Source organism: Myxocyprinus asiaticus, chromosome 8, assembly GCF_019703515.2.
Source record: "Myxocyprinus asiaticus isolate MX2 ecotype Aquarium Trade chromosome 8, UBuf_Myxa_2, whole genome shotgun sequence".
Lineage (NCBI taxonomy): Eukaryota > Metazoa > Chordata > Actinopteri > Cypriniformes > Catostomidae > Myxocyprinus > Myxocyprinus asiaticus.
The window spans coordinates 33,953,487-33,968,713 of record NC_059351.1 but is presented as its reverse complement, the minus strand read 5'-3'; the positions used below and the strand labels follow the sequence as shown (position 1 = coordinate 33,968,713).

General features: G+C 39.6%; 1 protein-coding gene across 5 annotated transcripts in view; it reads left to right on the top strand.

The window, feature by feature from the left end:
- LOC127444827 (FRAS1-related extracellular matrix protein 2-like) overlaps positions 1–15,227 on the top strand; it is a 50,388-nt gene that overhangs the window by 9,903 nt on the left and 25,258 nt on the right. For all 5 annotated transcript variants that reach the window (XM_051704372.1, XM_051704375.1, XM_051704371.1 and 2 more), the window contains exons 3-9: positions 10,497–10,643; positions 11,230–11,460; positions 11,693–11,818; positions 12,082–12,333; positions 14,267–14,416; positions 14,532–14,741; positions 14,960–15,157. In XM_051704372.1, the coding sequence (XP_051560332.1) occupies positions 10,497–10,643; positions 11,230–11,460; positions 11,693–11,818; positions 12,082–12,333; positions 14,267–14,416; positions 14,532–14,741; positions 14,960–15,157 (1,314 nt within the window). The remainder of the gene's footprint in view (positions 1–10,496; positions 10,644–11,229; positions 11,461–11,692; positions 11,819–12,081; positions 12,334–14,266; positions 14,417–14,531; positions 14,742–14,959; positions 15,158–15,227) is intronic.

The following is a 15,227-nucleotide window of genomic DNA, read 5'->3' as shown; positions in this document are numbered from 1 at the left end:
TTTTTTTTTTTGTTTTGTTTTTTGAGGTCTTGGCTGATTTCTTGTGATTTCCCATGATATCAAGCAAAGAGGCACTGAGTTTGAAGGTAGGCCTTAAAATACATCCACAGGTACACCTCCAATTGACTCCAATTAGCCTATCAGAAGCTAATTGGCTACTTGCCTAAAACATAATTTTCTGGAATTTTCCAAGCTGCTTAAAGGCATAGTTAACTTAGTGCATGTAAACTTCTGACCCACTGAAATTGTGATATAGTCAACTAAAAGTGAAACAGTCTCTCTGTAAACAATTGTTGGAAAAAATTACTCATGCCATGCACAAAGCAGATGTCCTAAATGACTAGCAAAACTATAGCGTGCTAATATGAAATCTGTGGAGTGGTTAAAAAATGAGTTTTAATGACTTCAACCTAAGTGTATGTAAACTTCTGACTTCAAGTGTAAATTTCTAAGCTTGGTACATGCAAGAAGCCATTTTTAGATGCAGAGGAAATGAACCAAGCATCTCAGGTCAGATACTAGATATTCAATTCACTTCACTTTTATTGTCACACAACCAAATACACAAGTACAATAGTGGGTGAAAGACTTGGCTGCAGTTCCGAGCAACATAGCAGTCATGACAGTGATGAGACATAGATGAAACATATACCAATTTACAACAGATTTACACATCACAATTTACATATCTAATATACACATAATTACACACAACACAATATACAAATATACAAATAATAATATACAATATGCAGTATACAATACACACAATATAGAATATCGTACAGTATACAATACACACAATATAGAATATACATACACACAATATAGAATACACATTATACAATAAAAATAGTATATATAGTATATATAAATATACAGTAGGTTGTATTGTACTGTATTGACATTCAGGCTGTCGGTTGATAGTCCGTTGCCAGTGTGTTGTTAAGAGAAAATATAATTTAAGACAGTCCAGTGTGAGATAATAAGATTAATAAAGTGCAGTGCTGATGTATATTGATCATGAGAGATCAAGAGTTCAGAAGTCTGATTGCTTGGGGGAAGAAGCTGTCATGAAGTTGGCTGGTGCAGGTCCTGATGCTGCGATACCGCATGCCTGATGGTAGCAGTGAGAGCAGCCCATGGCTTGGGTGGCTGGAGTCTCTGATGATCCTCAGCTTTTTTCACACACCGCCTGGTATATATGTCCTGGAGGGAGGGAAGCTCACCTCCGATGAAGTGTCTGGCAGTTCACACCACCCTTTGCAGTACTTTGTGGTTGTGGGCGGTGCTATTGCCGTACCAGGCAGTGATGCAGCCAGTCAGGATGCTCTCTACAGTGCTGGTGTAGAACCTTGTGAGGATGTGGTGGTTCATTCCAAACTTCCTCAGCCATCTCAGGAAGAAGAGGCACTGATGAGCCTTCTTCACAATGGCCTCAGTGTGGACGGACCATGTGAGTTCCTCAGTGATGTGGACACCGAGGAACTTGAAGCTGCTGACTCTCTCCACCGGTGCTCCATTGATGGTGATGGGACTGTGTTCTCTATTTTTTCTCCTGAAGTCCACCACAAGCTCCTTTGTCTTGCTGATGTTGAGGAAGAGGTTGTGTTCCTGACACCAGTGTGTCAGAGTGTGCACCTCCTCTCTGTAGGCCGTTTCATCATTGTCAGTGATCAGACCTACCACCGTCGTATCATCAGCAAACTTAATGATGGCATTGGAGCTATGTGTTGCCACACAGTCATGTGTGTACAGGGAATACAGGAGTGGGCTGAGAACACAGCCTTGTGGGGCTCCAGTGTTGAGGGTCAGTGATGAGGAGATGTTGCTGCACATTCTAACCACCTTGCGTCTGCTTGACAGGAAGTCCAGGATCCAGCTGCACAGCGAGCTGTTTAAGCCCAGAGCCCGGAGTTTCACATAAAGCTTGGAGGGCACTATGGTGTTGAATGCTGAGCTGTAGTCTACAAACAGCATTCTCACATAAGTGTTCCTTTTTTCCAGGTGGGAGAGAGCAGTGTGTATTGTAGATGCAATGGCATCATCAGTGGAGCAGTTGTTGCGGTAAGCAAACTGCAATGGGTCCAGTGATGGAGGCAGCACAGAGCAGATGTAATCTCTGATTAGTCTCTCAAAGCATTTGCTGATGTCGGGGGTCAGAGCAACAGGACGCCAGTCATTTAAGCAAGTGATTTCGGATTGCTTTGGTACAGGCACAATGGTGGACGTTTTAAAGCATGTGGGGACCACAGACAAGGAGAGGGAAAGGTTGAAAATGTCCGTAAAAACACCAGCCAGTTGGTTCGCTCACGCTCTGATGACGTGGCCTGGAATGCTGTCTGGACCCGTGGCTTTACGGATATTCACCTGTCAGAAGGATCAGGTTACATCTGCTACAGAGACAGAGAGTGAACTAACCTCTATAGCTTCGGCCGTGAGAGCTCTCTCCGCAAGGGCGGTGTTATTTCCCTCGAAACGAGCATAAAAAGTATTTAGCTCATCTCAGTTTTTATTCCCTTTAAAGTCCGTGATGATATTAATTCCCTGCCACATGCTTCTAGAGTTGGTGGTGTTAAACTGTCCTTCAGTCTTGTCCCTGTACTGGCGTTTGGCTGCTCTGATAGTTTTGCGGAGTGCATAACTGGCTTGTTTATGTTCCTCCGCATTCCCGGAATTAAAAGCGGAGGTCCGCGCATCAAGTGCAGTGTGAACATCGCTATTTATCCATGGCTTCTGGTTGGGGTAGATCCGTATTGTTTTGGTTGGAACAACATCCTCTACACACTTTCTGATGAAACACGTTACGCTATCAGCGTACACCTCGATGTCATCATCAGAGGCGGACCGGAACATCTCCCAGTCCACATGATCAAAACAGTCTTGTAGCGTAGAATCTGATTGGTACGACCAGCACTGGATCGTTCTGAGGGTGGGTGCTTCCTGTTTCAGTTTCTGCCTGTAAGCGGGCAGAAGCAGAATGGAAGAGTGGTCTGATTTGCCAAATGATGGGCAGGGGAGGGATTTGTAGCCATCCCGGAAGGGAGTGTAGCAATGGTCCAAAACCAGGTCCCCTCGTGTGTTGAAACTGATATGTTGGTGGTATTTTGGTGCAATTGATTTAAAATTGGCTTTGTTAAAGTCACAATGAACGCGGCCTCAGGGTGCGCGGTTTCCTGCTTGCTTATAATCCCATACAGTTCCTTGAGTGCACGGTCTGTGTCGGCTTGTGGCGGCATGTACACAGCAGTGATAATGACCGCTGTGAATTCCCTCGGTAGCCAGAATGGTCGACACAGAAGCATGAGAAATTCCAGATCAGGAGAGCAGAAAGACTTAATAGAATGTACGTTCCTCTGATCACACCAGGATTTGTTGACCATAAAACATACACCACCACCTCTGCTTTTACCTGAGAGGTCTTTCGCTCTGTCCGCTCGGTGCATGGAGAACCCCACGGGTTCGATGGCTGAATCTGGAATCTCAGCAGACATCCAAGTTTCCGTAAGGCAGATAATGCAGCAGTCCCTCGTCTCTCGTTGGAAAGAGATCCACGCTCTCAGCTCGCAGAGCTTGTTGTCCAGAGACTGAACATTTGCCAGTAGAATACTGGGTAGTGGGGGTTGATTTGCATGCTGTCTTACTCTGATGAGAACGCTGGCACTATTTCCCCTTTTCCTTCTGCGTTTCCGCGGCTGGTCTGCCCAGACAAAGGGCTCCGCTAGCATGTTTGTAAACCGCGGGTCGACATTGAGGAATTTAAAGTCCAGTTTTGGGTGTGCTATTGCAGAACCAATGTCCAAAAGTGTTTGTCTGTCGTAGACATAAGGCAAAAAAACATAGAATTGTGAACAAAACAAACAAAAAACTGCAGTGTTGTGTTGGAGCTCGCAACGCAGCAGCCATACTCGGCGCCATCTTGAGTCCAGTGTAAACCATATTTGAATATCAGTTTGAATTGAATAGTTTGAGTAGTTTTTGAAGCATGGTCATGCATTAGGAAACTTAAAAGGGGGGGGGGTGCTTGTAGTTAAAACAGGGCAAGTTTATTCTTGCAACATCCCTCTGGTACTACATGTCGATCTCTTCTCAGCATTCCCTCCAATGCCTCAGGCTTTAAACATATTGCTACATGGTTGACCTGTGGTGCTGAAGCGAGAATGGGCAGAACTATCATAATCTACTCTATATTGACATCCTAAAATTTAGATAAAATTATTAGATTGTAGTAGACCAGAAACCATCAACACCAGTTTGAATTTTGCATCTAAAAATTAGAAACTATGTGATTATAATTTTGTTCCATTTTGGTCTTAACATTAGGAGCTCAAGAAACATTGGCATCTTGAGAAAGAATATTGGCAAATCTCTTCTGAGGAGCTTTTAAAATGGTAGGGATAAAGCTGTCCAGACCTGATGATACTAAAGTTAGTGTTGCATATGTGGCAAGATATTGCTCAAGTGTTTGAATAAAATGGTTTTAAAACGAAGTTTAGACACAGCTGGAATTTGATCCAATTGTTTTCAGATTTGTGAGACTGACAAATTAAGAATATACTTAAACAGATATACTGTATGGCCATTTTTGTGAGTCTAACGAAATTAAATGTAAAAGTATAATAGCAACAAACCTTTCTATCCTTGCGGAGTAAATTCTGGCAATTTAAAACAGGTAGAATTCATATTATGGTTGGTAGAGTAAATAAATGTTGGTTGTAAAGTCAGGAATACATTTTTTTCAGAAGCCATAAAATGTTAGCTTCCATTAAGGTTAGTTCTGTTGTTCTAGCCTTTCTTATTTTTTCCACAATATCAAAGGCTGGGTTGACCCGAGTGGGAATGTGACCATTACTCAGCCCTGCATTCTTTCTGTGTAATGGAGGTCATAAATAGTTCCAAAGCTTCAGACAGCCAACTATTAAATTAGTTAGCACCACTCTTTGATGTCTTACTGGACTTTACTTCCCCTCCATCTTGTAACAAAAACCCTTATATTAAATAATGTATAGCATCACAAAACTGGCATTATACTGCTATCTTTGATTTTCATGAATCATAGTGAATAAAAAAAATACAAATAAGCATTCTGAGAAAACATTTTAAAAACTCATGAGAAAACATGCTGGTTTCACAGGGAGGCACTTTTGTGTTTTTTGTTAATCGTAGACACAAATTCCCCTTGAGTGTAGAAAGAAGCAGAAAGAAACCATGACAGTGGGTTTGGGCCACCCAGACAGTGCCTGCTGTCTGCCTCAGTTGTTGCTCCCATGCATAGATAAAAGTTGAAAAAGAGGACAACAAGGGAGGGCATGAGAGCAGGGAATGAGTATACAGCTGTCAGTTCCCCGCTCTTAGAATCTGAAAACCACAGAGAAACTGGTGTGAGAAAGAAGAGAAAAAAGCACACAATCAGAGGACTGAGTTGGCCTCTATGGTTACTGCTAAACAGCACCTGCCTTCCAGATATAGCAATAAAACTATTTAGAAAATGGCCCCAGGTTACTGTCGACTCAGACAACTAAATTGACTCTGGAAACAACAGGATATCTTAGTGATAATGGATTGAAACATCAGTCATTGTTGCATGTCTTTAGATGGCACGTTATTAAGACTCAATGGGTTATTCATTCTAATGTGTAGGGATGTCCCAATACCGATACTGGTATCAGAATTGGGTCCGATACCGTGCTCATGTACTCATTAGGGATGGCACCAATCTGATACCTGGATCGGTATCGGCTTCGATACTGACGTTTTTAGACGGCTCGGGTATCGGACCGACGAGCCTGATCCAAATCCGATACTGTGTGTTGGTCATGTTCGTTACTGTCAGGCTCCAAAGATGACAAAAAAAGTTGTTCATATGACTCGTGCATTTCATTCAAAGCCACTTGCAGACGTGTGATAGTTCTGTGAATCACAAAAGGCTTTGTTTAATAAGTAAATATATAAAATGCACGCACATCTCCAAGCGTTAGTGAATGCCGCTGCTCTGTTGACACACACGCAGCTATTTTCAGCCTTCACGTGGTGCGCAATATTTGAGCGCTACTCACGAACAGCATCTCAGATGTAGATGCTCAATAGTTTGGTTCACTTATAAGATGCATTTAGAACGGAGGAGCATTTTACCAGAATTTGAATAAGAAGCGAATTAAACTACTGTGAACTTGCCTACAAACAGACACATACAGGACTTCCTGGAGAGTTCAGAATATCAAAATAAAAACCCTGAGGGTTTTAAAGTTAAAGGTGCACGATTGTGAAATATTACTGTTGTTTTTAAAATTCTAAAAGTCAATAATAATAGTAATAATAATAATAATAATAATAATTTATTATTATTATTTGTTTACAAATTATAACAATATTTAAGTTGAATGGGTTCCAAAAAATAACTGTGAATGAAAAGTGAACTGATATCTTACAACTAAATTGAACAAAAAATAGATCTGAATCCTTTAAAATCCAGATACAAAATGGAAAAATCTTTGCCAAAAAAAAAATGCCTTCTTTTCTAATGAACACTTAGACTGGAATTACTGTTAATTTTGCTGCTACACTATCCAGTAGACTAGTTAACAATAACGTTTTTTCTTTATAAGCTATACATTTATGTCGAATTAATGTGAATTTAGAGTACACCCAATTAGTTCCACACATCAATGTAAAGATATTCTATACTGATTATGCAAAAAAACACCTCTTGGGACAGCTGCTGCATTTAATTAAGGTAGTGTTATAGGCTATAGGAAATCATGCCACATGAGCATTACTTATATCCAACTGAGGTAGAGTGGTGGCTTATGGCAGCATATTTTCCTTCACATTCTTTGTATTCAGGAAAGGCTAAAACAAATTGCATTGTTACATTTACAAGGCCAGGCTTAAAAAAAAAATACTATAGTGTTTTTAAGCAACATTTATTTATTTTTTCTCACAATTATCCTTTCCTTCTAGGGAAGATACATGCTGAAGTGCAATTGAACACAGCACATTTCGTCTACATCTAGATTTTCTGATGTTGCCACAGCTGTAGCATCAATTTTCTCACGTTCTCTTCAAAGTGCAAAAACAAGAGTGCTCCATGGGCTATACAGTAAAGATGAGCTGCTTTTAAGAACAATGTTTATTAAGGATAAATGATAACTGTTCTCTTAGTTTGAACTTGTTTGTGTTCCAACTCCCACTCAAGTGTATAAATGTATCAATTCATGAAAGAAACATGACTAAGAGGAGAAAATTATACTCTTTAAGAAAACGTTTATGGACCATTTTTCATGTGGTACAGACAGAGTTGCAATATGAAAACACAAAGTATTGTTGCTTGTGATTTGTCTCTTGATTCGTTTTTGTGCTTAGTTGTTCCTATTTACTGTACATCTTTAAGTCATTATTATCACAGTATATGCTTGATAAATTATTTTTGTACAGTATTCTATGGAATAAAGGGACATTGTCTTCATTGCAATTGAAACTATTTTTTATAAACTTGTAGACAAAGTGCCCTTATCCAGGCCCAGAGAAATGCTACAAGGCTCCAGAGTCTCACAGGTGACCGCTGGATGCTTAACTGAAAAGGAGCTTTCTGTCTGCATGTTGTTCGTTTGATAATCCTCTGATACAGCTCCACTAAGCTCAATATCAGCTCATACTCAAACTGGGCATTATGCCTGAGAAAATTATCTCCTGAAGACAGAGACACTTGGCTGAGCTTCGATACACTTTACCTTCCAAAGCAGTTGAAACATGCTTAATTTTCTTCAGCATGTAGATGTTGGGCCTTTGTGAGATATTTTATACAAAAATGTGCCCAGCTATATAGTTAGATCTTAGAAGTGGGGCATTACCTGTGTGGCTGAAGAAAAACTTTCCAATCTTACTTGGAATATATTCATAATATATTAAATATTGCAGAATTTTTTTGTCTTTAATCTTACGTTAATATAACATATAATTTTCCTTTGTATACCAAAAAAATATCTATTTCTGTGCAATTGTTAATAGTCATTAGCAGCTGTGCTGTCACTGGCAAGTATTATAGTATTTAATAATGGGTCAGACTGAAGATGGGTTTTGTTGGATGAGATCTGTGTTGTATTCCTTGCATAATATAGACTCTTTGAGCATTAAATGTTGTCACATTTAATTAGTAACATGTTCTGAGCAATTCTACAAGTAGATATACTTACAATAAGAAACAGCCAGTATTGTTCCAATTGACAACATTTGTTACTACAGTCATTATATGTGTGTGTATTACATAGTGATTTTAAACTAATGTACTTTACACAAGTATATAGAGAATGCTTGACAGTGGCATCCAAATTATAAAATGTTTTAACGAAAAACAATTCTATACTCGATTCTTTCTAATCACCCCTCAGACTCTGTATTCATGATAATACTGCCAGTCAACTCGTCCAGCAGGTGAACTGAAATAGTTTGTGAAGAGTCTTGAAATTGTTCTTTCTTGTTGAGCAAATCAACAACAAACTCTTCATCACTGCTACAGCTTGCAGAAAAATCTGTTTTCTTTTTTCGATCTGCTTGTGAAGTTCTTCTTCTCATCTATCATAGGCAGAGGGCAGACCAGCTCAAAGGTGCATTGAGCTAGAGGCCTTCTATTAGGGGAGCCTACAAGCTTAGCCTAAAATAGCGTAACGTGGCAGTCCCATAGACATTTTATGGCAGTACACTGGCGAGGAGACAAGAGGCCATTTTTTTAATGGATGTCAATGGAGGAGATGCCTCTGTGTGCTGAATAAACTGCTTTTGTGAGGAAACAGCTCATCACTTAATTAATTGACCACCTTTCTGCTAATCTTCAACATGTTTTACACTAAACAATCCTTTTGGAATTAACTATGTGTGGAGTTTACAACGATAAAATTTATGTTTTATAAGAGAAGAGGCAGACAACTGACTTAACTGTCATAACACGCTAGTTGACCATTACGCTTTCTCCTATGATAGAAACGCAGAGGATGTTATCTCAGTAATTAAAAGAATCTCTGGTTGAGCTACCTACCATACCAGGGTAAAATGTATTGTCGATTAGAGCCAGCTTTTTTGAAGGCGTGAATGTACTAACGGCGGCCATGCGCATCGCTTTTTATGTGCAAGGGCCATTCGTCTGAAATTTGCCTCTCATAAATGCGTAGCCTTTGGTGTGTAAAGGCCTTGAGATGTGCAGTTTTTACACTTCTTTGAAAGCTTAACTGTGGATAAAACATTTAATTTGTACGAGGCTCCCTTCTCATCATCTATGTCAATCTGCTTCAATGTGCTTGATGACACATCTGCAGTCCAGGGCAAAGACATAAATGATAAACGACTTCTATATTTTTAGCTAGAGCAGACACCTGAGCTTGGTCAAGGCCAATGCTGTCACGTGAAGCTGAGCCACTTCCTAAACTGAGAATAGGAAAGCCAAAGAAGGATATGATGGTAATGCCACCATTAAATCCAATATTGTAATAAATCGATCACACAACATAGCTGCTATTTTGAATTGGTTTAAGCTGTGGCAGCTCTGTTGTCTCCTGTGTCTGCTTTGAATAAAGGTCTAAAGTCAATGACATATGAAGAATATCTGAACAGTTGACATCAAGAAAATGTGTCCAGGAATGTTGAAGACCTTTTCTCTTTAGGGATAATCAGAGTTATGGGGTTGCACTACTGGATTATGGAAGGATGGGATTGAAAATCCTTTCAAAGTCATCAGTTTTTTTATCCTACTTAAATCAGCCCGGATTTGGGATTGTATCTCTGCTGTGCATTTAAATAATTTAGATTCTATGGACTTCAGGCATTAAGTGTTAAAAATACAGCATTTACTTCCTAATCTGATTACTTTAATGTAATCTGATTAATCAAAAAATATGGCTGATCACTGATGTACTACATTATATGGTAGAAAAATGCTGAAATAATGTTGTGCTGAAATCGTTATATATTTCAGGATACAGCTCTGTCTCTTGAAATCTGTACTTTTAATCTTGATTTTGGATCTGGTGGTAAGGCTCTGAGACAAAAGGTCAGGCTGACTTCTTCATGGTCCCTGCTGGTGTTTTAAGAGCTAGTCATCACAGTTGTAACCAAACCATCCATCTTTTGTCTTATTCTGCACCAACCACAATACTCCACAACTACCTTCTTTCACTATCACAATCTGGGCTTTTGACACTAACCTGAAACCTGACTCGTCTTTACCATGATTTATCTCCTAGCAGTGAAAAACAGCAGCAAAAGACTGGGTGAACATGAGAAAATATTGTGTATTGGTTTCACAATAGTAATGAGGGAAAGGAAAAAAAATAGGTGGAGGGTGTCAGTATAATAATAAACCAACCCAGGACATCTAAAACCAGGTCTCAGGATCAAGTTAGGCTCATTTGGCCCCTTGCTAAAATGGTTATTCAGTCAAGTTTTCCATGTAATCAAATACATACTTTGTCTTTTCCCATGAATTTTTCTCTATTCTGTTTGGAAAGGGGGCAACAAACTGAAGCCACAACCGTTCCGTCTGAACTGGGCCTGGATATCTCTGGAGAGGGAATACTACATAGTAGATGAGGATGCAAAGTTCCTTGAGGTCACCCTCAAACGCAGGGGATACTTGGGAGAGACATCATTTGTCAGTAAGTATTTTTCAAAGTAGAAGAGAAACTGTTACACTGAAGTTTGTTACAGTACAACCGAAAAATAGCTTACAGTTCTCTGTTACAAAATATTTTACTGAAATATTTGAAAATGTCATTTAAATGCAAGCAACCAAACCTCTTCAGATGAAACAAATCAGAGATCAACTGTGATTTGCGTGAACAAGATTTGACTGGCTACTGTCAGAAGTCTTTTTTTGAGAAACAAATACAGGTCATGGAAAATCTGAACTCCAATAAAAAGAATGTCAAACCTCTTTCATTGTCATGCTGGCATGTATACTAAGATATGGGAACTTTATTTGGAGCTGTTACAAGTTGTTGCCTCTGGGTTCGGTATTTTCACAGCCCTGTAACTGTGACTTACAATGTCTTAAATTATACCTTAGTCTTTTTACTGTTTCTTAAAAAGTATGGCTGTAAAGTAGCTTGCAGACATCTTTAACCATTATAGAGAAACCTCTCACAGCATTTGTCCTCTTAATTACCACACCACAAACTATTCACCCAATTTAAGCTAATTTTGTAGTTCAAGATATCTAAGCAGTGTTGTGCATTTCAAAAGGCATTGCCACCAAGGATGGCACAGCAAAAAAGGACAAAGACTTCCGTGGCAAAGCTCAGAAACAAGTGCAGTTTAACCCTGGCCAAACCACTGCCACCTGGAGGGTCAAGATATTCACTGACCAAGAGTTTGAAACATCAGAGACTTTTGAAATCCAGCTCTCAGAGCCAGTGATGGCTGTTCTTGAGTACCCTGATATCGCCACAGTGGAGATTGTGGATCCTGATGATGGTAATTATACCATGACTCGTACAACACATTTTTCTACAGTATTGCTTTCAGAGCATGCACAAGAGCGGGCTTTTGATTTGTTTACAAATGCCTTAGCTGGAGATGCATTTCAGATGTGGCTGATATTTATATCCAGAGAAAATTCTTTTAATCAAATATTTAGTCATACAAGCTAATTTGTTTTTACTGTATATATGTTTATGCCTAAGAATCGGGAATTATCTCTTCTCAGAATCCACAGTGTTCATTCCTCAGGCAGAATATCGTATAGAAGAAGATATAGGAGAACTGCTAGTCCCTGTCCGCAGGTCAGGAGACGTCAGCCAAGAACTCATGGTGATCTGTTATACACAGCAAGGTGAGATTTATGAAACAAATGAACTATTTTCTGCATTGCTTTATGAAATCATTGCAATCATGTGCTTATCTAATGAAAGTATTATTCAAATATTGCCTGCCGGCTTGAACTTTTGAGTCCTATCCAGTTAAAACTGAGGACCTTACATGACTGTACATCAATTTTACTTTTGATGTTGGCATCCTTCTATAAACCTGCATTATTTTTAACACTTTACTATTTGAAAGTCCACTTGTATGAAAACAAGCAATCTTTCAAAACAGGCAGTGCATCCGGCACCACCCCTAGTACTGTGCTCTCCTATTCTGACTACATCACAAGGCCTGAGGACCACACCGGTGTTCTGCGCTTTGACAAGGATGAGAGGGAGAAGTCCTGTCGCATTATTATAATTGATGACTCCCTATATGAGGAAGAGGAGAGCTTCAACGTGTCCCTCAGTATGCCTATGGGTGGCCAGGTGGGAGCCAAGTTCCCAAGCGCTAAGGTGGTCATCATGGCCGATAGTGATGACGGTGAGGTGGCTTTCATAAGAACTAATAGCTGGATTCATAGGCTATTGTATGATTGTTCTCATTAACAATACCTTGGAATTTGTTCATTGTACATTACTTAATGTAATTATTATTTTGACAGTACACGTTTGTGATTAGTTAATAATTATGATCTGCTGAATTAACTAGTTTATTGTACAAGCTTAAAAGAAAGTATCAGAATATGAAGATAAATGCCTTTAATGTGGGAACTCAGGGGTTCCCATCTTCTAGGCAGGGGTGGTTAAAAGGAGGATCTATACATAGTAGTGTGAGTCTATAATTCTCTAATAGTTTTCTAACCAACTATATTCACTAGTTATTTTCTAGAAGCCACAAACTAGTCTTTTCATGACCTTAGAACCTTAGAATGTAAAAACAGTATCCTTTAATCCTCATAAAGACACAAAACTATCTCCTCCATGTTCTGTGGTTGTGTTGACATGTCAAATTTGGGTCTCACCTGTTCTTTCTTTCTCACTGTTCTCTTTATTGCACGTACTTTGAAAGGAGAGGTAGCCACAGAACAATCCATCTTTACTTTGTGGCCATACCACTTTTGTCCCTGGCTGTGTTGCAACATGATAACCCAAAACATGTTCAGGGAGCACAATTAAGGTCCCATGACATCTGTAGCGACCCATAAACCTCAGTGAGGGCAGTGAAAGAGCTCTGTGAACATCCTCTCCATTCAAGCTCAAGATTTGTGTATTACTCAAAGAGATCAAGGCATTGTTCAAACAAAAGAAATAGTTTGCCATCTGTAAAATCGTTCCCTTCAGGACTTCACTCGGGTTTTCTTTTTAGAAGCTTATCCTGGAGATTTTTACAACAGTAATTTTTTTTTTTTTTCTACTTTTGAAAGATTAGCTTTATTCAGGAATACACTGCATGTTTGGAAGAAAAAAAAATTGGTTTTTAGGTCAAATTTAGAATTAGAAAATTTTAAATAAATATATAAAAACTTTTTGCCAAACAATGGCTTCAGTTGAACATTTATGTTTAGGAAGCTAAGAACAACTTAATTTATCACAGTCTTATGAGTGGTTCTCTTCGCTCATTACAGAAAACAAAAAAACGTCAATAGTTGTAAAACCCACTTCATAAAACCCTTCTCAACAGCAATCACTTGCTCCTCATTTTGCAGTTTAACCCCAAAATATATTTATGTTTAAATAATGTATGATCATGTCTAGTCCTTATTTGTCTGATGAAGCTAATTAAGATTCATGTGCACATTGTAGCTCAGTGTCTTGGTGGGTCTGGAAGGGCCCAGTAGTATATTTGTGTCTGGTTGCAGGAGGATGGGGACTCTGCTGGATACACTTGTGGTCTGGATGCCAGCCAGAGTTGAAATCTTTTTGTTGTGTCTCTGACTTGTTCTTGATGGAGGTGTCACATTTCTCTTTCTCTTTGTGCCCCCCTTAAACTTACGGCCTCTACCCCCTCCCTGGAAAGCCCTCTACCCTCCACATTCATTAATCATGAGCCAGATGATGCTGATACAGCTCTGGGAACCTCTAAGTCCCACCAAACACACACAAAGAAACACTTACCCAAGCGCATCATGACTGAGGTATTCGACTCAACTGTCTGGTTCCACCACTCAGACAGGAAGTTGGAAATGATGGTATTTTTCCTGTGATTTCAAGGGGGTGATAACAGAGCCAAATCCTTGTCTGATGCACAAAGGGGACAGATACAGCCTTTTGTAAGATAGAACATGACTTACTGTAACAATGCTTTAAACCTCATGGTAGTGCTGGAAATGTATCTCTCTGCTTCTGATTGGTCTAAGGTGTATACAATATGTTAGTGTAGCTTATATGCTCTTGAAAAGGTGTTTCAGGAAAGTAAATTTAAAATTTTTTGAAAAAGTTGAGTCAGTTTATTAAAAACATTTCCTCTTGTACAGAGCCATCTTTCTATTTTGGAGAGACCGAGTACATGGTGGATGAGAGTGATGGTTATGTGGAGGTGAAAGTGTGGAGGACTGGCACTGACCTTTCGAAGACAGCCACCATCACAGTCCGTTCCAGGAAGAGTGAACCTGTGTCAGCAGAAGGTAAGGAGAGTCAAAAACAGAATTACTTTAAACAAAATATCATTAATAATTTTGATATAGGACTTCACCTATCCTCTCTCACCCTACCTCTCGTTCTTCTTTGCTCCTTTCCCAGCGGGTCTAGATTATGTGGGAATCAGCCACAACCTGGACTTTGCTCCAGGTGTGACAGTGCAGACTTTCCGGGTGACTATCCTGGATGACTTGGGCCAGCCAGAGCTGGAGGGACCAGAGACGTTTGAGCTGGTGCTGCGTATGCCCATGAACGCAGTTCTAGGAGAGCCTAGCAAGACAGTCATTACTATCAATGACACTGTCACAGATTGTGAGTAATGGGTTAAAAACAAATCTAAAAAATTTAAACTTTGGCAAACAATTTCAGCTCATATTAAAAAATCTCATAAGTTTTTACTTGAGTAGAGAGTGAAAGAGATTAAACAACAGATCAATTGAATATTAGAGCCAATGATAAATTCCATTAACTTTGCTGTATCAAATGAACGGTAGCCCTACAATTACTGTATCTTGGTTTTGTGCTTGCAGTGCCTAAAGTGCAGTTTAGGGAGGCGGAGTACAAGGTGGATGAGGCAGATGGAGAGTTGAGGGTGATGGTGTACCGTAGTGGTGACATCAGTCAGAGGTCCACGGTCCGCTGTTACACTCGCCAGGGATCTGCCCAAGTCATGATGGACTATGATGAGCGACCAAATACTGACGCTTCCATCATCGTGTTCCTACCAGGTATGTTTTTTATTTTTTAATATGTTCCTCAACCCACCCTTTCCTCGATCTACAGGATGCTCTCATGATC